The sequence below is a fragment of the Stigmatopora nigra genome, chromosome 10, assembly GCF_051989575.1.
Source record: "Stigmatopora nigra isolate UIUO_SnigA chromosome 10, RoL_Snig_1.1, whole genome shotgun sequence".
Lineage (NCBI taxonomy): Eukaryota > Metazoa > Chordata > Actinopteri > Syngnathiformes > Syngnathidae > Stigmatopora > Stigmatopora nigra.
In genome coordinates this window covers 7,184,401-7,209,329 of record NC_135517.1, presented here as the reverse complement: position 1 = coordinate 7,209,329, position 24,929 = coordinate 7,184,401, and the positions used below count along the sequence as shown (strand labels likewise).

The 24,929-nt window shown below is 38.3% G+C and overlaps 1 protein-coding gene and 3 long non-coding RNA genes across 8 annotated transcripts in view; 2 read left to right on the top strand and 2 right to left on the bottom strand.

The window, feature by feature from the left end:
- The first annotated feature begins 4,814 nt into the window (after positions 1-4,814).
- LOC144203308 (uncharacterized) lies at positions 4,815-7,219 on the top strand. Its single transcript, XR_013327656.1, has 4 exons — positions 4,815-5,132; positions 5,312-5,400; positions 6,795-6,838; positions 7,133-7,219. It is a non-coding gene; the product is annotated as an uncharacterized LOC144203308 (long non-coding RNA).
- A 116-nt stretch (positions 7,220-7,335) lies between these two features.
- LOC144203690 (uncharacterized) lies at positions 7,336-7,678 on the top strand. The gene is made up of 2 exons (XR_013327749.1): positions 7,336-7,434; positions 7,511-7,678. It is a non-coding gene; the product is annotated as an uncharacterized LOC144203690 (long non-coding RNA).
- A 39-nt stretch (positions 7,679-7,717) lies between these two features.
- On the bottom strand, positions 7,718-10,103 carry LOC144203323 (uncharacterized). Its single transcript, XR_013327667.1, has 3 exons — positions 9,983-10,103; positions 8,877-8,952; positions 7,718-8,787 (listed from the first exon to the last, which is right to left on the bottom strand). It is a non-coding gene; the product is annotated as an uncharacterized LOC144203323 (long non-coding RNA).
- Positions 10,104-11,249: 1,146 nt separating this feature from the next.
- The window catches only part of foxp4 (forkhead box P4), a 123,169-nt gene continuing 109,489 nt past the window's right edge, over positions 11,250-24,929 (bottom strand). For all 5 annotated transcript variants that reach the window (XM_077726171.1, XM_077726174.1, XM_077726172.1 and 2 more), the window contains 8 exons: positions 23,644-23,727; positions 21,938-22,163; positions 21,734-21,810; positions 21,555-21,656; positions 18,796-18,917; positions 18,188-18,254; positions 16,832-17,004; positions 11,250-16,199 (listed from right to left, as the gene is read on the bottom strand). In XM_077726171.1, the coding sequence (XP_077582297.1) occupies positions 16,052-16,199; positions 16,832-17,004; positions 18,188-18,254; positions 18,796-18,917; positions 21,555-21,656; positions 21,734-21,810; positions 21,938-22,163; positions 23,644-23,727 (999 nt within the window). In that variant the 3' untranslated portion in view covers positions 11,250-16,051. The remainder of the gene's footprint in view (positions 16,200-16,831; positions 17,005-18,187; positions 18,255-18,795; positions 18,918-21,554; positions 21,657-21,733; positions 21,811-21,937; positions 22,164-23,643; positions 23,728-24,929) is intronic.

Below are 24,929 nucleotides of genomic sequence, written 5' to 3'. Positions count from 1 at the left end.
GATGAGAGACTGCTGCACTATTTCATTGCAAAAGTGTGGCTGAGGTAACATGTTGCGGCATATTTTCATACAGCCTCCTCTTTCTGTCCATGACCTCAAGGCCTCCTTTTTAATTTAGCCTCTCACTCACTCATCTGATCCTGCAAAGCTTTAACAGTCAGGGATTTCCCACACTAAATGTGTCCGAGAGTGTGAGGTTGCAATGGTTGATCATGTATTTTTTTTTATTGACTATTAAAGTTTCATTTCATTTACTATTTAGATAACATCCATATGGCATTGACAATTGAGGATTGATAAGGTGTCATTCCAATAATGCCTGAAGGCAGGTTAGATTAGGCCTGACACTTTCTTAGTCAGCAATGATTGTCAAAAAGAAGAATTATTAATTAAAGATGCTATTTGGAATAGTGTGTATCACCTGATTGTAATTCAATCTTGCACATTGTTTCATGTTGGTACTAACTCGCATTACCATAAAGACATTCTTGTCCCGGGATCATCTTTTGTCTGGTTCTGAGGTGAACAGGGTTGAGCTGTCCAGCAACCTAACGCACCAAGAAGACAAATATGACAGTCTCCTTCGACATTCCTCACCTACTACACTTCTATCAAATCAGACTTCAATTATGAATCAGCAGTCGCGGCCATTTAAAAAAAAGAATTACTGTACTTACACAATCTACAGCACACTCAAAATGGAAGATTGATTTTTGTTCTTCAAAAGTTAACTTATCGTGTGATTCCCATTTTGCACGAGAGCACATTTTCCCCGAGAGGTGTTGTATATGTAAAGTAATTTTATCTTTGTCATCCTCATAGGCAGGGGTAGGGAACCTATGGCTCGGGAGCCACGCGTGGCTCTTTTGATGAGTGCATCTCACTCTTTGCTAACCTGTGAGCTAAAATATGGAAACCGATGTAGACAGAACTGAGATACTACATCTAGAACTGCTTTAATCTTCATTTTTTTTCGCAGTAGACTCTTCCGGAATGCATCTTCTCAATGATTGGCAACAGCATAAGAATCTTTTAAAGATATTCATTTTTACCACTTTAAAAGTGTTGAATTTACAAAAAAAATTGAAAAAATGCTCGGTTACATGTATGTATTTTGACTCTTAAATTCGTAGTAAGGCTCACAAGGAATAACATTGGAAAATATCAATTGTTTGTGGCTCTCTTCATCAAAAAGGTTCCCAACCCCTGCTCGTAGGAAATAGACATGCCTGTTGTTTGGCTTGGGTTGTTAAGGCTTTGCTGAGGCGTTTCACTCTTGTGAAATGGCTAGGGTTAGGGTTTGGGTTTGGGTTTGGCCTAGGGTTTAGGGACTAGAGACTAGGGACTAGGGTCTAGGGTCTAGGGCCTAGGGCCTAGGGTTTAGGGGTAAGGGTAGGGGTACGGTTAGGGTTAGGGTTACGGTACAGAAGCAAGTTCACCTCTCCAGGTGGAGGACTGACAAAAGAGCTGCTCCACTGCCCTACTGCAGAAATTCACTAGCTCACTAATATTAACCAGAGAAGAGTGAAGGTTTGTTTATGTCCCAGCAAGCCAAACTAGAGCCTCAAGATTATCAGGCAGTAAACATTTGACAAGAATTCTTAGAACCGTTCAGAGCGTTCTGTTGGGAGAGAGCAAAAAGAGGAGGAGGTTGAAAATGTGGTTCCAATCACTCACAAAGATGCTTTTGTTCTGCAGCTGTGGTCTTCTCTTGCTCCCTCTCTAAAATAGTCAATGTGTATTTGCATGTATAATTCTTCTCCTTTTTGTGACCTCGTCTATATATACACCTAAGGTTTTACCCTCTCTTTTTTTGGTTAGACACTCTTGCAATAACAATAAGTCATTTATATACTTATTTATGTGTACCAAATTGCAGCTCACTGTCTTTTTCTGATGCTATTCCTGGCAAAACAAACTTTGTAACTTCAGCATAAATACCAGAGAGAAGTGGCTGTCTTTGTGCTGTTAGATTTCTTTTGTTCTAGCACAAAATTGCACAATATATTGTATTCATGACTGTCCTTCACAAAAGGCGTTTCATAAACACTGCATATTTTAAATGTGTGTATCCTCAAACGATGGCCTCTGGCAGATGAGGATGAAACTTGCCTTAGAATTCTAAGAAGAAAACAAGCAATTATTAACAAATGCTTTCTCAGCTGTAAACCTCAGTGCATATTTGAACAGCATTCATTCTTAATCTGTTCTGTCTCCTTTTAATAGTACACAAAAATAGCTTTATTGTTAAGTGGAATACACCCCATGCATCTCCAAACCTTAGAGGAAGGCAATGATTGCTCACCATATCTACTTAACCATTTCTTTTTGATATAATCTATTAAAAAAACTTTTTTCTTTACATATCTATTTTATATAGTTTACATTTACTGTATACTATATTTATGGGTAGGGAAATAGACTAAATAATATCATTTGTTATCACTAGTTTGATAGTTTGATTTCATTCAGTCATTTTCTGTACTGCTTTATAATTATTTTCCAATTTTTGATCATAATATTCAAGCATGAACCTTTCATGCTTATGATATTTTCTTTTTAAATGGGCCTTTGTACATGACCATCATTTCACCATTGAATTGCTTTGAGTGCAGAACAAAAAGTAAACAGATGGATTTTATGGAACAAAAGAGGGTCGTTTACAGGGGAAAAAAATATAAGGGAGAATTATGAATCGCATTCGCTGTCAATGGAATCAAATAAATAATAAGGAAAGGAGAGTGAAGTGACAGTATAACGGGAAGGAGACGCGGTCCTGCTTGCCATGTTGTGTTGTTTTTAGTGAGTCAACATGCTGTTTGGAGGACAGCCCACGGTGGTGGGCCACAGACATGGAAGGGGATACTGGGGGGGCAGAAAAGATGTCAGCATGTACACTAAATGCATTTAGTGACTCATAGGGTCTGCCTGGACCTCAGTGCTCTGCATGACTCTGGGCCCTTCAAATCACACACATACAGTCACGCACACTGGCTCAAAATTGAACACCAAGCCGATATATGCATAAAACGCATAAATGTGCACGCACGTGGCTAGTAAAGTCAAAATGCAGCCATACCCGCACACCTAATATTTACTCAATCCAGATGAGCAATGGCACTGCCAAACACTACTGTGACACGCCAAGAACAACTACTTTATGTTGCTTTGCACCCTGGCTCACCTTGTGCAACTATATACTCTCATAATGTACCATATACTACATGCTTCTGTATATTTGCACGCATGTCTCCTGAAAGTAAATGTCACTTGGATTTCAAGCGACAGGAGTGAGTGAATTTCCTCCCGGATGACTGAAAGAAGTTCCCAAAAAGCAAAAGATTAAATAAACTTACTTCCTCAAAATATAAAGGAATTAAAACACACACCCATACACGCACACACACACACACACACACACACACACACACACACACACACACACACACACACTCCCTGTGGCAACATAAGCAGTGTCGTGCTGAGGTTCAAAGATAAGCTGGAGGGCATATGCCAAACTTGCAGCGAGAGAAAGCGCAAGGAAGGAAAGGAAGTATTTTGCAAGGTGACAAAAACTATACAAGTTTGAAGCATAAACACCTCAATCAATCCATCCTGCCTGGTTGACAGTGTTACTCCATCACCAAGTGTACAGATAGGTAGATACCTTAACCTACTCAGTGTGTTGAACTCTCTGTCTCACCCTGTTGGCAGCATCCTGTCACTGGATGTTTGTGACATGCTGCTTGTGTTGTCCGGTTTGTTTACTCCTCCTGGTGGTTGCTCTCTGTATCACAACACAAACTCTGTAAACTTGACTCAGCATTAGTTGTTATCTATCCATCACAAGGCAGCTAAGCTGAGCTTCACATTTTTTTCTACATTAATTTGACATTTTGATCACATCATTGATAACTTGGGTAGCCCTGCGAATGAGTGGTTTGCCCGTCGGCCTCACAGTGGGGAACCTGGGTACAAATTCAGCCTATTCCAAATGTGTGGAGTTTGCATGTTCTCCTGAACATGCCTCGTGGGTTTTCTCCGGGTTTTCTGGTTTCCTTCCACATTCCAAAGACATGCATTGTAGCCTGATTAGCCCTAGGTATGAGGGTGTGGGTGAATGGTTGTCTGCTGTTATTTGTGCACTATGTGGTGAAAGCTTTAAATCTCATTATACTTGTATAATGACAATGAAAGCATTCAATTCAATTAAAAAGAGAGAACAAGTACTACTGCTTTCTCTCACAGGGTGGTGGCGCATGGATAAGTCATCAGTCTCTCACCTCTGTGGTCCTGGGTTCAAATCCAGGTGAAAGCAAAGATTTTCCCAATATTATTCCGTTAAAAGAATAAGTTCTAATGTCTGAGTGTATAAGTCTTCATTGCTGGATGAAGCATTTTGTGAAAAAAAATGACTAAGTGTTTCACCCCGTTTCTTAGGTCTTAGGTCCTGGGTTCAAATCCTAATGCTTGCAAAGATTTTCCCACTATTATTCAGGTAAAGAAAGTAGACAAAACAACAAGTACTAAAGATGAATGTTGAAGAGTGGTGGCCCAGTCATCAGTCTCCTTTCTCTTTGGTTCTGGGTTCAAATCCTAGTGTTTGCAATGTTTTTTTCACTAAGTCATCAGGTAAATGAAAAAGGTAAAAGTACTAGTACTACTGCTTTCTCTCACAGGGTGGTGGCCCAGTGGGTAAATCATCAGTTTGCCAACTCTTTGGTCCCTGGTTCAATTCCCAGTGCAGGCAAAGATTTTCCCACAATTGTTCAGGTAAAAGAATAATTATTAATGTCTGTGTTTTTAATTGAATAAGTATTCAGTGGTGGATGAATCATTTTGTCCAAAAACTGACTAAGTGTTTCACCCAATTTCCTTGGATAAAACGTTCGGAATATAACCTTTTACATATACACACACACACTGACTAATGCACGTTATTATGAAAACAATTTCTATTTTGTGTTTTTCTATGTTTAATGGGCGTGGCCGAGGTGAGAGTTCAAATAGTCGATGTCATCCAGCAAAATGGCGATTGAGACTGCACGGGCGTGTACTGCAGAGCTGCTCAGAGCTGACGATTTGACGAAGAATGGCTGTCAAACTTCTCACTAGACGTTGCTGCACATGTTGTATGTCGTCGTTTGGGGATTTCGAAGCCCCGGTTCTCATCTTAAGAGTGATCGTTGACGGTAGCATGCTCCGTTAGCATGATGCAGCCGTGACGGCAAAATGTTTGCAAACAAATTGGCTGCATTGCGTTACCGATCGCTCTTTGTTTTAAAACTAATCATTCCTTTGTGTGTTTCAGTCCCTCAACGAGCACCACCGACTACTGGGAAACATCAAGAATGTGGCCGAAACGACCAGAAAGGATCAACTCGTCGACGCCATAACCAAGTGGGTCATTTTTAAATAGTTCCGATTTTCCCCGTTTAACATTTAAACGTCAGCTCTCAGTATTTAAGGATTTGCGCAATTGGCTCGTTTTTCGTCCAATTTTGAATGAAATCACTAAATGACTTTGCGTTTTTTTAATTGCAAAAATCTGGATAAGTCACCCACACAAATGCATTAGTGGATGCGAAAGGACTTTACAGTAATCCCTCGATTATCGCGGTTAATGTGGACCGTGATAAATGGAAAAACCGCAAAGTAGGGTCAACCCAATTGAATTTAATTTTAAAAAATACTATAGTGGCAAGTGGGGTAGCTTCCGCTTGAGTTTCAGTGTGGCTTTTCACATTTTTCTGATTTCAAAAAAGTAATATGCCATGTAGTGGCACTAGGCACTTAAATAAATAATATAATTTTAGCCCCTTAGCTTTCTTTAAGACCTCAGGGTTAAGCAGTAATCCCTCGATTATCGTGGTTAATGTAGAAAAGACATGGCTGCTATAAAGGAAAAATTTAAATTAGGGTCATCCCTATTGAATTTAATTTAAAAAAAACATACTATAGTGGCAAGTGAAGAGTAGCTTCTGCTTGAGTTTCAATGTGGCTTTTCACATTTTTCTGAATTTAAAAAAGTAGTCTGCCATGCACTGAGCACTTAAATAAATTATAAAATTTTAGCCCCTTAACTTTTTCAAAGACCTCTAGGCTAAACGGTAATCCCTTAATTATCATGGTTAATGTAGACCAGACATGTTGCGATAAAGGAAAAATTTAAAGTAGGTTTATGCATATTGAATTTAATTTTTAAAATAAATACTATAATGGCAAATAGAGAAGTAGCTTTTGCTTGTGAGTTTCAATGTGGCTTTTCACATTTTTCTGAATTTAAATAAATCATCTTCCATGTAGTGGAACCGCTAATATTTGATGGATTAAAACAATCATGTACTTTTACCCCATTAACTTTCTTAAAGACCTCAGGGCTTGGATCTTTTAACTTTTAGTTTTAAATGTGGTTTTGACAAAATATAAGTGAGGGATTTATTCAACCATAGTGCATGGGTCATTTTTGACTCGTGTATGGTAAAATAACTTTTTTTCTTGGTGTAAGAAGAGAAAAACAAGCATTTTAAGAATGAATAGATTTTAAATGATTGACTGAAAAACTCATGGCAAAAGTATTTAGCCCCAAATGTTTTATTTTTTTCCCAAAACAAAAGATTTCCCCAATTCTGGTAAAACCTTCCTTGCGAATGTATTTTTACAAAAATGCATAGATTGATTCTGGTGTAACATCCAGCACTGATCTATGCATTTTTTCAAGATAAAAGTTGAGACCTTGCAAATGTTTTTTTTTTTACTTAACTTTGTATATTGACCCTTTTTTTTGTTTCCAGAATTCCACCCAAGTCGAGATGGACTACACCACTCCCTGATTCTGGTAAAATCTCACTTGCAAATGGTTAAGTTAAAAAACATTTGCAAGGTCTTGCCTTTTATTTTGAAAAAAAATTGTAGATTAATTCTGGTGTAACATCCAGCATTGATCTATGCATTTTTTTCAAGATAAAAGGTAAGCCCTTGTGAATATATTTTTTACTCAACCATTTGCAAGGTCTTGCCTTTTATTTTGAAAAAAATGCATAGATTGGTGTAATAGCCAGCACTGATCTATGCATTTTTCAAAATAAAAGTTGTCCTAAACTTCATGTATTGACACCTTCTTGTTTTACAGAATTCCACCATTGAACAGATAGGCTCAGATGCCTTAATTTTTTTCTCTGCTGGATCGTGTACCAGTTTGACATTTTTCAAAATAAAAGGTAAGCCCTTCTCATTGGTTTTTTAACTAACATTGTGCCTTAACCCTTTTTTTTGTTTTTCCAGAATTCCACCAGGGGGTGGAGAAGATTCGATTTTTTACGGTGCTGGACCACCAACCAATCTACAAACTTTTTCAAAATAAAAGCTGGAGCTTTTATTTTCTGGATTTCCTGCTGGTGACAGGAGGAACTACTTCATTTTTCAAAATAAAAGGTGAGCCCTTCTCATTGTTTTTTGAACTAACTGTGTACTAACCCCCCTTTTTCAATTTTCGAATCTTCTCCACCAGGGGGTGGAGAAGATTCGATTTTTTACGATGCTGGACCACCAACGGGAACCAATCTACAAACTTTTTCAAAATAAAAGCTGGAGCTTTTATTTCCTGGATTTCCTGCTGGTGACTGGAGGAATTACTTTATTTTGTTCAAGTTTTTCAAAATAAAAGCTTTTAAATGTATGCATGTGTTTTGTCTTTAACAAAAGATGCAAGTCACAATCAAAGTTAAAATATTTTATTTACAAATAAACATTTTAAATTTGGAAAAAACACTTAGAAAAATTAAATAAAATAAATAATGAACAAAAAAAAAGAGCAATAAACACTTAGAAAAAAAATGAACAAAAAAAAGGGCAATAAACACTTAGAAAAAAAATGAACAAAAAAAAGGGCAATAAACACTTAGAAAAATGAACAAAAAAAAGGGCAATAAACACTTAGAATATTTTTTTTAAAAATGCTGGGGGAATAAACACTTAGGCAAAAAAATTGAAAATAAAAGATGGTGGAATCTATGTAGGAAAAAAAGCTGGGGGAATGAACAATAAAAAAATTAGAACAAAAAGCCGGGAGAATAAATTGAATATCCAGAAATTAGGGGTGTATATATTTAGCATATATTTTCTTTAAAAGCTGGGGGCATAAATAATATTTTTTTTAAAAGTTGGAGCAATAAACATTTAGAATCTTTTTTTTTTTTAAAGCTGGAGAAATAAACCATATTTTAAAAGAAAGTTTGAGCAGTTAACACTTAGAATATTTTTTTAAAATGCTGGAGAAATAATATATTTAGGATTTAATTTTTTTTAAAACTAAGGGGAATTTAACATTTTTTTAATAGCTGAAGGAATAAACCATATTTTAAAAGAAAGTTGGAGCAGTTAACATTTAGAATATTTTTTTTATAAAGCTGGAGAAACAATATATATTTAGGATTTTTTTTTTTTTTTTAACCAAGGAGAGTAAACACTTGAAGAAAGAATAAACACTAGTCTTGTACTCGGGAAATTGACTTAAGATAAATCTACTTTAACAAATGAAGTTTCTAATCTTTAATAATTTCCTTGTGGATTTTACCTATATAAGAGGTCACAACACCAACTTATGTTCAGTGAAACCTCACCATAAAGATCAGATATCACATCATGGAGTTCCACAAGATTATAATATTTAAAGCTTTTATTTAGTTTGGATGAAGACTTGGATACTTTGCAATAAACAAATACGTTAACCTTTGAGAAGCCTGCCAGTCATCTCTGAAGTGCAGATAAGTCACAAGTGACATGGACCTGATGTGTACAAAGAAGAAAACAAAACTTAATATAGAGAATTAAGATTCACCAAAAAGGCTTAATGTTTTCTTTGGAATTCATTTTACCTTGATCTGGCCCAATCTCCTCTCCTTTAACCTCGAGGGCGTGTGTTCTGGACACTGGAAGAGCTGCATCCGGATGCTAAAAAGAGAGAACTTGATTTAACCAAACTAGTTGGGAGTTGCAAAACTATTATTGCAAAATGGAGAAATCTTACAACAAACTTAATAATATACAATCAAGATAATGAATGAAAATAAGTTACTGACTGCTACGTGCTATTCTTTTCCCTTTTCAGACAAGGCGATTAAATATACACAGTAGCAATAACAGTTAGAAGAAAGTTGACGTAACCATTTTTGTATCAATATTTTTTAGTGTGAAATCAGAACAATTACAAATTGGAAATGGCACTCGTGGTGGAATCTATCTTTACATCCAACATTAATTTAATTAATTTAGGAGAGCATCTACCCATCAAACTAACTATACTCATGCTGATAAATCTGACAAAAAACTTATTAATATACGATCAAGCTAATAAATGAAAATAAGTTAGTGCCCCGTGTTGAGCTTTTCTTTTCCCATTATCAGACAAGGTGATTAAATATACACAGTAGCAATAAGTTAGAAGAAAGTAGACATAACTATTTTTGCATCAATAATGTTTAGAGTGAAATCAGAACAATTAATAATTGAGGCGTTTAGTACAGATAAGGCGATTAAATATACACAGTAGCGATAACAGTTATAAGAAAGTTGACATAACTATTTTGCATCAATAATGTTAAGTGTGAAATCTGTTTACATACAACACAAGTCGTGCCACTGGATGTCATCTAAACCTCAAACTAACTATACTTACATTGACATCTCGACTTTGTTTGATTAGATTAAAAGTATTTCTACACGACGGAATAATGGACAGAAAACGGACAATACGATTAAAGCCAAATGAAAAGTGTCGTCGTGTCACTAACGCTAAAATAGCTAGTCAGATGCGGCACACATCTGGAGAGGAAAAGGCTCTCAAACTTCAATTGTCGACGGTGTGTTGAAGCTGGCATTAAAGTAACAGATTAACCGGCGTTTTGGGCTCAATCGATTACTAATAAGTCTCACGATGGCGTGATAAAACGCACTTATGACCGTAAAACGCAAGAGAACTTACCTCGTTCGGATACATGTGTCTCGACCGCCGGAAGTGAAATGGCTTCCTGAAAGAATGAGGTACCGCGCATGTGCCAAATTTAAACAGCTGGTTGGCCTACGCACAATAGCTGTTCTTTTTTGTTGCAGCCAACAACTACTGTTCTCCTGTGGCGTGGCGTAATTTTGCAATTACCACGCTCATACAGTAAAGTGAGGATCTTGCTGCTCATCTATGGAATTCCCCTATACATCAATAAAAATACCAATCAAAAATACTTACATCTAAAACTCCCTGATAACCAAAGCTTTATCAGGATGATAAAATCAATTTTTTCCTATGCAGGAAAGAAAAACAAGTTATCTGGTGGTGGTTTAGATATAATTTATTAAAAAAGAAACCCAACAATAACTCTGTGTTCTTTTTTTTTTTACATAATGATCAAGGATTTTTATTATCGTAGACTCTTTCATCAGTTTCAGGTTCATTACAGAAAATGTTTATAGTACAGCGTTGTTCAATCAATGTCTCCTCATTGCTTTAATAATAATAATAACTTCCTTAGGAGTGCTGGTCGCATATATGTACAATATGATTCTATTTCTTTTCTTTTTTAATTTGTACAATTTTGTGAAGTCATTTAAAAAGGCCGTCAGCAATTCGGCAGTTTGGAATATAACCTTTTTTGACTAAGTGTTTAATATAAATGTAAAAGGCTTTTCTCTTTTTTTTTCTTCTTGTTCCACCTACTACACTACTTGGTTCAGTGATCAGCCAAACGGCGGCAGCAGGAATCAAACCCAGGTCTCCCAGAAGGGAGTCCTGTGATCTAACCTCTACGCCAACCAAGTGACTACACTTTTCTTTGTAATCATTTCAGTGTCTTTCCAATAAGTCCACAGAAATAACTAAGTGAAAAAGTGTCTCAACCGGGAAACAAACCCAGGTCTCCCAGATGGGAGACAGGTGAGTTAACCACTACTCCACCAAGTGAATACTTTCCTTTGTCATCATTTGAGTGTCTTGAGAAGAAGTCCACAGAAACAACTAAGTGAAAAAGCGTCCCAACCGGGACTGGAACCCAGGTCTCCCAGGCAGGAGTCCAGTGAACAAACCCCTGCCCCACCAAGTGACTACACTTTCTTTGGTAATCATTTGAGTCTCTTGACAAGAAGTACACAGAAACAACTAAGTGAAAAAGTGTCCTAACCCTAACCCTAACTTTTACTAATAGTAATGTAGAACTCTTATAACTAGCATTTGCTCAAGTAACAAGGACTCAGAATAGGACAGTGTAATAAGTATTTTATTGCATTTTATAATGCCATTGTCAATAATTAGTACAGATTACATGCAACTAGACCTACTGTACAGTTTTTTTATTGTCTGCATGGACAGACACAAGAAGATTCAGGTTACAAATACACAGATATATGCATGTGTGTGTACGTGTGTGTGTTTTATACAGCATGAAAGAAAGGGCAGTGACTGGCATTGACGTGGCATGGAGGCACCACTCTGTTTTAAAACCACCACCTAGCCGCCCCCCCCAACTTCTAAGTCTGGTGACACTTGCAAAGAACAAGAAATAGCAACAAAATAAGCAAAGCCATAAAGTGAAAATAAGTAATGACACACTTAAGAGTCACCGCTGAAAATGTACACACATTCCTAAGGTTTAACCAGAGGACAGCTGAAGTGGTCATTTGGACTTGTTTAAAATAGTCAGTGCTCCACTTTGACAGTCCCTTCCCCCCTTTTAAAAGATATCTGAGATCCATCCAATCACACACGATGATCGGGCCTCAATTTTAGCTTCTGAGTCGGGGCAGTCCTAGAAAGCCATTCATCACAGACGTATGTATACAAGAGATAACAGCTATCCAGTGAAGGTGATCTGTGATATCAATGGAGACTTTTGGAAGTAGCTCGCTTTCAGTTTGGTTAAAGTATCAGTTTGGTTACAGTTCAGGAGTTTGGACTTTGGTAGTCAGACGGAGAGCTGCATCTCAGAGCGCCAGTCCACATTTTGGTACCGTGACCACACACACAAAAAAAAAAGAAGAAGAAAAAACAAAACAAAAAAAAGAAAGAAAAGAGGGAGGATGAGCGCATCAACAATGCAAGCATTTGAACTGCCTCGACAGGATTTAAGGGAGCAAACTGTGTGATCAGTCACACCCCTATCCTGCCTGCGGATGATTGACAACTTCGCAGAGCAGAGGTCAGCTAAGGAATGAGAAGGATCAGGGGTCAGAGGGACACAATATTGGCACCTGAAAGGACCAACAGACAGTCCACATTTGTGTAAAGCAGGAGCGAGGCGAAATATTCTTACACTCGTTTTCTTTTCAGAGGTTTTGGTCCTGTCATTGAGAGAAAAAAAGTCCTTCTGAGGTATCGATACATATTGAAGTCAATTTTTAGTTCATCCATTTGTGTTTTTTTTCCTTAAAAACAGATAAATGCAGTACAGAGACAAAAAAAGTATCAAAATAGACCTAGCTAAGATAAATATACAAACAGATCTTACCTAAACCACTGCTCTAACTTTTATTCTTTTAACCTTTTTTTTCCTTTTTGTTTAGCGTTAATACACTTTAGGAAAAAACAAAAAAAAAACATCAGCGTCCCAGACGTTTTTATGAAGTGAAAACACGGGGAAAAAAAAGAAAACTATCAAAACCAAGATACCTGCAGTACTTAATATGATAAATACATATAGTTCAGCAATAGCAGTACAGTATAGGAACCAGAGCCGTAAGCTTTACAATAGCTAAACAGGTGCAGGAAAGACACACACAAATAAAAAATAAAAACAAAATAAAGAAGCCAAAATTAAAGCAAAGAATGCCCCGGAGAGATAAGTCAATCATTAATACACAAGAATACATCATATTATGCCAAGAAATGTTACGTGGTGACCTGTGAACATTTTTTTCTTTGTTTTTTCTTTTTTTTTTTATAAAAGCGCCTTGTTTACAGGTGTACCTTAAAGCACAAGATCATTTACATATTTGACTGAATGCAGCAGTTCCTCTTGTTTGGACTGAATGAGCCATGACGAGTGTGTGTTTGTGTGTTCTCTCAGGGATTGGTTACTGGGATTTTGGAGGGGGGGGGTCTTTGGATATTTGGTCAGAGCTTCTGTTTGCACAAACCCATGTCGCCCAGCGCCAATGCCTCTGTGCCACCCATGCATGTGTGTATCATAAATTCTGCCAATCATCACGTCTCCTAACAGTTTCCCTGCAACAACACGTTGCCCTAATCAGTGGATTCTCCGTCGTTTTTCACTCGAGTGACATTTTGAGCTGCAGAGAATGCTTCAGGTCGCAGCCAGGGCGAGGTAGTCTTTACTGTTCATCGTGTTTGGTTTTTTTGGGGAGGGTTGGAGCAAAAGTTTCAGGGATTACACACATTGTTATTATTGAGGAAGAATAGGGTTGGGGGTGAATGTTCAAAAGAGAGAAGGAGGTAGTGTTCTTTTTGGTCTGTCTTTTGCTTCTCGGAAGAAATAAGTTGCTGTTTGAACTGCAGGCTTCTTCAATTAAATAAGAAAATGGTGTCAAGTGCAAAAGTTATGAATGAAAATGTCGACTTTTGTCATACAAGATGTCCCTCGGTTGTTGTCCTCTTACATTGGTATCGTTTCAGCATTACTATTTGTTCCCTCTTTATGGAAAGATTAATTGCTACACATATTTGGAATGACTATAGTCCTGGGATTGTGTTTGGAACACACTTCAGCCTGAGAATGACGCTTTTACTTCTAAGTGCTTTCTTTTTTCTTCTTTTTTTGCCTTTGTAAGAGGAACTGTGCACGTGGTAGTACATATTGGTTCCAAGGAGTATTAGAACTACATTGAAAAGATGAGGATATCAAAATAAAAACAATAAAAAATGATTTTGACATATAATAATATTGTCGAGTAAACCATATTATGAAGTTTGCTATGCAATCTGTTTGCTTGTTCTAGTTTGTTTTGTTCGGCAGAAGTGATTTAAAACATTATGAGTGAATTTGATATTCAATTTTTAAATTGAATCTGGAAAACAAACTCATTTCAATAAATAAAAATAGGATTCCCCCACTTTCTACTTTCACTTTTTCCTCTTCTTTTCAATATAGTGTAAATACTCCTTTGTATATTTGGCCTTAAACTTAATAAGAGCAGTTTGTAACTGAAAAAAAAAACACTTTTTTTGTAGTATGCTTCTCACACTTTGGTTTGGGGAAATGGTCAGCACTTCAAGTCCTGTTTAACTTTCAAACAATATATATTTTAAAATAACAATTCAAATATAATGAGCTCAAACTCCTGGTTTGTTGTCTTTTGGCCAGTTAGTTTTTTTTTTTAAGAATAAACATGAGAATGAAATAATAAACATAAAAGGTCAAATGAACTACAGGGTTTTTGGTTCTCTAAATATTTCTTTGGTTACCTGTAACAAAAATAGGATGGGAGTAAGAAGTTGGTAATAGATTTAGAAGATGATGTTAAATTTTGGTATGTCAGTGTGTAGAAAGCAATAATCTTTTGCTAATGGATCAACATAATTACAAACTGAAAAATCTCACATGGTATTCCTTAAACACGTCCTCACATTGAATCGTAGATAGCGTTGACACGGTAACTAATCACGAGCACACACTTTAAATCCAGCCACGTTTTGGTATCCCATACAAAGAAGTCCCTATTTGTTTTTGTTTTTTTTATGACATTGGAACCTATGTTGGATGAGGTATTCTCTGACTGCATCTATATACGTATAATCTCTCTCTTACTCTCACTTTTTTTTTAAAGCATTACGGATATCTCAACTAAGAAGACAACCAAAAATAAACGAATAAGACAATGTAAAAAGAAAAAAAAATGCTGTTAAATAATTTGTTTGGATAATGGTAACTTTTAAGTGCTATTTCCAAATTTCTAGCCTGCTACTTTTGGAGTGAAAGGGACAGGGGAACAATACTGCGTGTTCTCTTTACAAACTCTTTTGGAATGGTGTGGAAAAAAAAAGAAAAAAATCTAACACAAAAAGAATACAAAACTACACCAGCATTGGCAGAAAAGATACATCCGAAAAGAAACACCACTAAATGCTCCTCACAAATAAAAAACAAAATGATAACACCGAATAAAAGCAAATGATAAAGCTACCACGTTTTTTTTTTCTCCATGCTGTTGACAGGTTCCTTTTTTTAAAAAAATCTTTTCTCCAAAGTCACAATATTTCTATAGACACTTTTCTTCTATGAGTGTTCCAAAGTCACTCCTCAATCCCAAACAAAGAAGAAGAAGAGAGAGCACTGGATGTTCCTTTTCTTGCAGTCTTTTCGGGTGGCTGGGACAATGTCTTATTTTTTTTCTTTTCTTCTTTTTTTTTTTTTTATACCTCACAAGCAAAGAGAGGCCACACCTCCCCCGCCCCGGTCAGGGATGTGGAGACGGGGGAACTCTCAGGATGAGTTGGGGGCGCAGTCCGAGGTAATCTTTGAAAGAATCTTTCCCTATTCCCACCCTGAAACCCAAACGTTATGGTTGGGATCTGATGAAAGATTGACTCCAAAGCGTGTAGGGAGATGGAGAGGTATACTGCACAGCTCCCTTGCGAATGCTCCAAATCTATATACACGTGGTCACACAGCAAGTGTACTTTGTGTGTGTTTTTCCTTTGAAACAGACATTTAATGTAGACCTACATGACAAGCCGGGGAGCCTCAGTGAGGAGAGTAAGTAGGAGGTTACATCCGAACCTGTTTGGGCCTCCACACAGAGGCCGAAAGTAACTTCCACTAGTGATGTTGTGCGCCATAGTTTGTGTGTATATATATATGTGTGTGTGTATGTGTGTGTGTGTTTGTCAAAAGAGACATGAAGTTAAAGCAGTGCTCCACAGACTTAATGTAACGGAGGTCTTCAAACCCTGTTTGGAGTTTCTCAATGTCCTCCTTGAATGAGCGCTCATACCAACAAATAAAAATAAAAACATTGGTCTTTTTTTTTCTTTTGTTTTCTTTCATTTTACGCAAGTGTAGTTATTGTTTCTTCTGAATGAGCTCGGATCCAATCTGTCAAAGCTTTCTCACTCCAGATCGTCACCGGGGAGGTCGTCCTCCAGGTCGCGGTCGTCGCTCGGCAACGGCAGGTTGTGCGCAATCCCGGCCAACAGGGAGACGGGCCGACAGTCTTCCTCCAGGTCGGTGGGCTCCTCCTTCACGTGAATGGCGTGGCTGCAGGTGAATGATGCATACATGTTTGGCATGGAGAATTCTTATGAACTAAAATTATTCCTAAGATTGAAATAAATTGTACTTTTCAGCACTTTTCAAGTATTTCCAGTTTAATCTGAATTCTTTTTCAATTGTATTTTTAGTCATATTGTCTGTTGTGTTTTATATAACTCAAAATACATGATTACATTTATATTTTTGGAGGTGGAAAAAAATCAGCTAAAGGACAATTGTGAGCTTCTTTAAATAGATTTAATTTTCATTGTAAACATTTAAAATATAAATATAAATAAACCAGGTAAGAGTTGAATACTTTTGATGAATCTTGAGACAAAAACTAACAAAACCTTTAATATTTGTGTAGACTAAAAAAAAAAGATCTTATAAATATGTTCATTCAAATGTTCTGTCCCATATCAAATCAATCAAACTCAAACTATAGTCAAATTCAGAATGAAATAATCACATATGTACATACATATTATTCAGCTTAGTAGTCATGGGTTTGTTGGAATAAGTTGGAACTACCATTAATTTCTCAGATGTGGAGCATCTCCATTGTTCTGATGTACAATTTGAAAAAAGTCAAAAACCTTGTGTGTGTGTGTGTGTTTGTGTGTGTGTGCGCGTACCTGTACTGCTGAGGGCTGAGTGTGGGACTGCAGCTGCCGTTACTGTTGACCTGCTCCACTGTGGAGCTGACATCATCATGGCCCACATGCAGCATGTTGAGGCTGGCTGCAGATGGAGGGGTCACCAAGGGGGGGCTGTTAAGCAGGGACAGACTGCTCTCTGCCAGGGCCGCCTGCACAGAAAAGTCATCATACATATTACAGGTTTGTTTTATACCAGGTAACTATTCAAACGCTTTATCTGCTGTGTCAAATTTTACAGGCCGGGGACCATTTGTGCCTATTTTGCTCATTAGTGGCCCGTGGCTTAACATTTGTCACAGCCACCGCTGTGCATGGCTTCGTTTAGACATTAACTGGCATTTTTTTACATTTTAGATCTCATCTCATTTTCTGAACCGCTTTTATCCTCACTAGAGTCGCAGGGGGTGCTGGAGCCTATCCCAGCTGACTTCAGGCCAGAGGCGGCGGACTGAATTGGTGGCCAGCCGATTATTAGTATTTTACCGATATGAAAAGTATTTATTATTGATTAGCAAATGTTAACCTGGGGTTGGTTGTATAAAAAAAACCAAATCAAGTCCTTGGAAGCAAAGATTGAACTTTGCAGGCTACAATTGGCTAACCACCAGGGGGCACTTGCACACAGAACATTCCCCATCAACTGTTGTGCACGCACATGGAGGAGACTGTCAGTCAAAAGTCCGCGCTTTCACCGGAGAGCCTAAACAGGGATGTTGAGGGACTCCGAGCCGCAACCTCAACCCAAACACGCACAAATACATGAAGCGTCAACTTCAGGGAGAGGAAACAAGTGTCCCAAGTGCGCGTCTTTCAGCGCTTCCAACACATTGGCATCCAGCTGCTGCTGGGCCAGCTTGGACACTCATGTCCACCCACGTACGTGGGAAAACAAAAAGGACAAAGGTGTGGGGAACTCTCATAGAACTAGTGATTGTTTTTTTTTTTTTTTTTTTTTGCCACGGGCCATAATTTTATGCAGTAACCTTAATTGACAACTACTTGACACCATGTGCGAAATTGCATGTAGCTGTGCTCAGCTTGTGTGTATGTGCGCGCAAGTGGGGGTGGCGCCATGGTGCGAGAGGGAGTTGGGAGGTGAGGTTCATGAGGGAGACGAGGGAGGTGGTGAGAACGTCGTTAGGGAATCTGCTAATTATAAAAGGGAATTGATATTAGTGTCCTTGATTGTGATTGGCTAGTTGGAGTGAAAGTGTGTGTGTGTCTGTGTGTATGTCTGTGTGTGTCTGTGTGTGTGTGTGTGTGTGTGTGTGTGTCTGTGTGTGTGTGCATGTGGCAAAGAAAAAGCGGGATGGCGTAGGCGGGCATTTTTACCTGGTAGCTGGCGTTTAGGGATCCAAAGCCCAGGCCGGAAATCATGTTTTTCACCAGAGTGGGACTCCTACACACACACACACACACACAGATGACATACATGAGAAAAAGTGTGATTATAGGTAAGCGATGAAGATGCCAGGTTGGGCCCATATGTGCAAATGTTACCCCATCCCGGGCTTAGTACAATTCTCCCAAAGATGTTGCTTTAAGTAATACCATGCATGGACTATAAACAGATGCTTAAGATCACACAATAGCAGTCTGTCTGATAGCTGATGTGCAGCTGTGTGTGTGTGTGTGTGTGTGTGTGTGTGTGTGTGTATACATGTGTGAGTGCATTTAATTAACCCCAGTTTTTTTTTCTGGCAATTGAGGGAACATCTGTTTGCATTCACTAACAAGGTTTGTTTCTCCCGCGCATCTCACACAGCTGCCTGCTAATGGTGTTGACTAACAGGGAACACACACACACATACACACACACATACAGTAAATCTGAGTCCATTTAGGCATTCTTTATGCCATTACCCATAAGTTCTTGCTCATGTCAACCAAGCGTGGCAAAGAAACCTATGTGTCAGGACCATGTGTGTAAGTGGACTTACCCAGTCATCTTTGGTGGTCTCCTCTTTTGGTATTCAACTTCATCCACGGTCCATACGGCCCCTTTCACGTTCTCAACACGAACAAAACACTTGTGCAGACTCAAGTTGTGGCGCACAGCATTCTGGGAAAAGAACCCAAAAGGAGACGTTCTTTTTTTTAAAAAGGGTTTTACCACTTTGCAAATGTGACTATCCTTCATGTGAATTAAAATGTAAAATGAAGGAACAATAATTGAACTACGATAGTTTTTTTCATCTTAAATGGTTGAATATTGCACTCTTAGAATTTATTACTTTTAAAGTTGCTTCCTAATAACATTCACCCAGACAAAAAAATCCATAACAGTGTTGGTAAATTGGGGTTGAATAAAACCAAAACCAGGTTTTTAAAAGATTAAAATACTTCATACTACAAGTAATAATATTATTTCTACAATAACTATAAAAAACAATGTACAATTACAAAAATCCAGTATCAGGTGACATTGGTTGTCTTAAATACTTGCAACAATAAAACTATAATTTAATGAATGAATGAAATCAAAATGATGCAATAATACAGTCCCATTTCCTCCACTTGAATGTTAAAACTAAATTCCTTAAAACTGGATTGTTCATCATCAAAATGCCATACAGAAAAAAAACAAATTAATATTTTTTTGTTGCTATTGAAAATTTGTCACTACAGCCAAGACGTGAAAAAAAACGCATTATTTTATCACACTCTTTTGTTATCCGTCAACATCAAGCATACACGTACATGCAGGCACATCCCCACGCAAACACACAGTCTTAGACACGCTCCTATCTTGGTCCGCCTCCCCCCAGGGACAGGCCTTCCTTTTCATCTGCCATTTGTAGTGTGTTCATGCCCAATTTCATTACCAATTTTAATTCGTCTATAATTAAATCCTGCATATTCTCTCTGACATGCTGTTCTAAGCCGAGAGGGAGGGACAGGCCAGGCATGCATCACTCGTTGCCGTAATTACACACACATTCACACACGCATTCACACAAACACACATAATTACACAAGCCATAATCAGCGCAGGAAGCCTCTCTCCCCCGCATCCCTTCAACCCCTGAGCCGCGATGCTAAGTTTTGTAAATGAGTCTGACCCCAATCTCCGCCTGCCACCCTGAAGACACACTCTCACTCATTCACTCTCTCACACACACACACAAACACACACACACACACACACACACATACGAGAGAGCGACCGGTGCTATAAAGGCATTATTTGCATTTGTCTCCGTGATGAAAGCCTGATTCTCTCAGTTAAAAATATTAGGAGTCATTTAGAGAGGGTCACAACATTCATGTCACTCATCCTTCCTTCTCAGAAGGCCCCATTTAAAAACACAACACTTTGAATTTGACGTGATTTAAAAACTAAATCCTTTGCTCCAATTTTACGGCCTCATCCAGAATGGTAAAAATGACAAACGTAATAGATGACATTTGAAATATTATTTTACTAATTTGATAACCATTGTTGAAACAATTATTGACCAACTCCCCTTTTTCCTACCGCCATTTTTCCCTTTTGCCCATTTTTTCTTTCTCTGGTCCCGTCTTTCTCTGATCAACGACTTCCATTCGCTTGACACCGCTGCTCTCCTCATGAAATTTAACGGCTTATTAAGGGGCATACATCTCAATGGCCCTGTTTCACTGAGCTGCTGCATAAATACATAAGGCCAAAGCAGAGTCCAATTTAAAGGCCTATATATTTCTAAAGGCTTTATTTAAAGATGAGAAGGTAAAATAGACATTCGACAGTGTGACCATCTTCCATCTCTTTACCCTCTTTGCACCCTCATCATTTACTCCTTCTCGCCTCAGTTTTGGGACTCTGAGGAAGAAGGTTAGAGTCCCTTGGCAGCCCAATCCCTTCACATTCATTCTCTCATTCTGTCTTGAGGAGCTGCCACTCAAATAAGTGTGAGGTTTCAGCAGGAATGGGTCAGCACCTGCATTGCTGGGTTCAAGCCAGATGTGTGGGTAAAGTGTGTGAGTGTCCTGTAATGAGGCAATGAATGTGCAGTGTGAGGTGAGTTGATGGTAAGAGGACAACTGGTCGGAAAATGTGACCGTAAAATGTGTAATCACAGGCAGAAAGAGCCAATAACTGACCAATCATTCATGTCTGAACCTAAATTGCCTCAAAACGAGTGTTTTATAATTTAATACCATGATAAGAAACAATATTTAAATGTAAATTTGGGTTTGAAAAGGGGATATTGGCCATTTCTTATGTTTCAATAACAGTATAGATGCTTGATTTAGTCACTTTGAGAAAAACATTTTTCAAATATTTGACCCTTTGCTTGGTTGAATGTTGTATATTGGAAATTATAGGAAAACAAAGATTTTTTTTTTAGAAATTAAGTTACCACATCATAAATATAAATGTTAAAATTAGAAAAATATTTGAATAATTTTCTAAGGTAAGCATTGCAATAAAAAATATTTTGGATAGACAGGAGAAAAAAAATGTTAAAATCTATGTGACTAAAATTGGGATTATAGTTGTATTTGCTCTATTTCCTTCATGAATTTAATCAAATAATTAGGTCTTTTGAAGGATAGTGAGAATGTAATTTTATCATTAAGGGAAATAGACACTGTTATTTCAGGCTATGTAAAGCTCTTTTCTCATAATGGTTATTATTGTTTCATTTATTTGATGCAGAATATAGAACTTTAACATAGTCAAAAAGCTGTGTGAATCACATGTATGTGGCTTTACCTTCCATGTGGCCGTGTTCCTCCTAAAGTAGGCAAACTTTCGTGTAAACCAGTTGTAGATCTCGTTCAGAGTCAACTGTCTGTCAGGGGACTCCAGAATGGCCTGAAGGCAAAGACAGAATGGGCTGAAATTAACAGGAGAAAACAAACAGGTGAAGAAGGAGGAGTATGGACACTTACATGACGTATAAGAGAGGCGTAGGTAAAGGGAGGCCTGACATCAGCGTTCTTGTAGAACTCACAGTTCTGAGCCAGCTCTAAATATGAGAGACCCCAAATCACAAAAAAAAATATAAGAAATGGTTTCCACACATAGAGAAAATGATAAAAGACATTAACTTCTAAATTAACCAATTCAAACGACAATGCAGGTCATGGGCCTACCTGAAGCGATGGGGGTGCAGTATTTGTCAGAGTTTCGCCTACGTATGGGCCCAACACCATGTGCGTGGGAGTGGGAGTGTGTATGAAGGCTGGAGGAGCTGATAACCGAAGGTCCCTGACGGAGTGGGGTAATGGGGGTTGCAGCTGAGGTGGGGGGGTGAGGAAGACCCTCTGGGTAGACGTCGCTTTCGCGCTTCAAGAGAGAGCCACTGGAAGCCAGGTTCAACTGAAAAGAGATACACGTATAGTAAATTATTCAGTGCTTTTATTTCCTCATCTATTTTGCCACAACTAGAACCGATAGATGGCATCTTATGTTTACTAAAATAAACAAAAATGTCTTATGACATTGTGAATGGTTGGGTGAAAGCCCTTTTCCTCTCCATCACCACTAAAGGTTAAAGTAAATGCAAAAAGTTTGATTGGAAGAAGATTCGGTACATAATAATAGCCATTTTAATTGATGAAAAGGGAGATTTATCTAATGTTAAATATTTTCCTTTTATCTCAAAATCTCAATTTTCCATCATTTCACTTTAACAGGTCACATTCAAGAAGGGTGACATCACATTGCAGCTTCCTCTATCTATTTTAAATAATCCCCCCTGACCATATATACAAACGCTTCAGTAGGACTCATTTCTACATAAAACACTCCTGCAATTAAGATGGTTTACAAAAACAAAACCACACGACGGCATGTTTGTAAGGAACACAAACACAAGTACTCTGCGGTGGCCGAGTCTTCACGGAAGAATACAGTCCAATTAGGGCCTTGCATGCACATACACAAACACACGGATAACCACAAACCGCAGTCTCTATGGGACAGAGGTTATGGCGACTAGTTTAGGACTAATTAAAAGCTCTGTGTGCACGCGTGTGTGTGCGGTTCCCCCTCGCCACCATTTAAGCAGACTCAAGGGGGCGGGACTGTTTAACAGGTACTTCATTAACGCTCCATCCCTGCCAAATCACCACGGCAACAGTCGGACCCTGTTAATTGAGGCCAAGCTTTTGTTTCCATTCTGATGCCCCGCCCTTGCCCCTCCTCCTCCAATCCCTGACCCAGAGGCTCGTCTCCAGCGGTGATAGAACACGCCTCTTCCTGATTTCCCATTAGATGATAATGGCAGCTGATCCCCTCCCCTGCCCAGCCAAAGACGCACACATGCACACACACGCCACTCAGCTACACCATTTACATCAGCTCAAATTATGACACTCTTCCTCTAATTGACAATTAATTTCAACATCTTCATATTTTAATAGGACTCTTCGTAAATCTGAATAATGAAATATTCATTAGACAGATGACTAATAACAAGCACTATGCTCCCCCCCCCCCCACACACACACACACAAAGACTGGCACACTCACTTTCACAACCATTATATCTAATTTCGAACCCTCATCAACCTGCTTTGGTATTTCTCTTGGAGCAGATGAGAAATTGTACTCTTTAAATATTCCATAAAAATAATGAACAACTCAATTTTGTTCAAAAGAGGAGAAGAAAACGGGGTGGTTGGCAACACATCAGCCTTCTCTGGTCAATAGAGGGCGTAGAAGTCAAGATACAGACGTGATACTGTCGATCGTTTTGTTGTGCCAAAATAGGGATAGAAAAAGTCAAATTCCATCTAAGTTTTTCTTTTGTAATGTAAATGAAATAAGGTGATGCAATACACCAGTGTTAACTCACAGGTTGGTTAAAAGGCTTTGGCTCTGAGGGTCGCATGTGCAGGTGGGTCATCATGGCTTGGAGTCGCTCGCTCTCTTTTGCCAGCTGTGAGGAGGAGGATGACAGGTTATGGTTGCTCAGGTTATCCACACATTCAATTAAATTCAATGCTATCTATATTGACAAAGTATTACGCCTGTAAGTATACCCTGGGCAGTAAAAGGCATAAAGAAATTCTCCACGTTCACACTAGCCTGCAGAAACACTTGTTCCCTTTTGACATTGTTGACTGGATTTAAATGGGTGCTATTATAGCCTGAGGATATCTCTTTTAAGAGTGTGCGTGCACAACATTCCAGGTTTCCTTTATATATTATATTATATTATATTGTGTGTGTGTGTATAGATGGACAGATAATAAATACTTTTTTTTTAAAATTTGCCCCACTATGTGTGTGCATGTGTATGTGTGTCACTGTTGAGGGACGAAGTGACATGTCAGTGAGATGAAGATGGACATCCTGATGTGATTTGACGCTGCTTGCTCAACTGTCACTTTGTGTTCCCTGGTGGAGTTCTCACCATTTCAAGTAAATGATGTTTACTGCTGCAGTTCAGAGTCCCAGTTTAATTTGTTGTAGTCATGTCAATATGAATGTTGCTAGTATTATACCTCTTACAGTCTCAGTAAAATGTCCTATTCTGATGTTTTGCTACTTTTCACTAAGGGGCATTGGTGTTGAGACACTTGACTGATTTACATTTCTTGGACAATTCTTTGCTTACGGCTCGGGCAAATCCTACATCCGTAAAGGTATGCTTGAATGACTTAGGTGAGGAAGACCCACATGAAACACCTAAAGGATGAACTAGATGAGAGATTGTGAGCCATGATTAGGCAGACTCTTGAACCTCAATAGTCTTGCCAGATGTGGGGAATCTTAAAAGGGATATCAACTAAATATACTATGTATATGTATTCTTTAATTTTTACTTTATGAGGGCTACAGGTCCAAATATATTTGGGCCTACAACTATAAACAAAACATTTTAATCTGTGTTTCAGCCTTTGCTGGGGTCTTCCGATGTTCCAAGAACCACTTTGAGGCCCTTCTTGCTGCATGCCTCTTTTGCTTTCTTACGCGGGCCTTTTTCATTTTTTTCCCTTCCTTCTCCGCCTCGCTCGCTCTCGCCAGTGACCACAGCAGCTTTATAATTGGAGTGGCGATGGCAGCTTCCCCGCCGACTGCTCCTTTTAAATTACAAGCTCCAATGCTCTCCATAAACACGGCTCCTCCGCCTCAAAA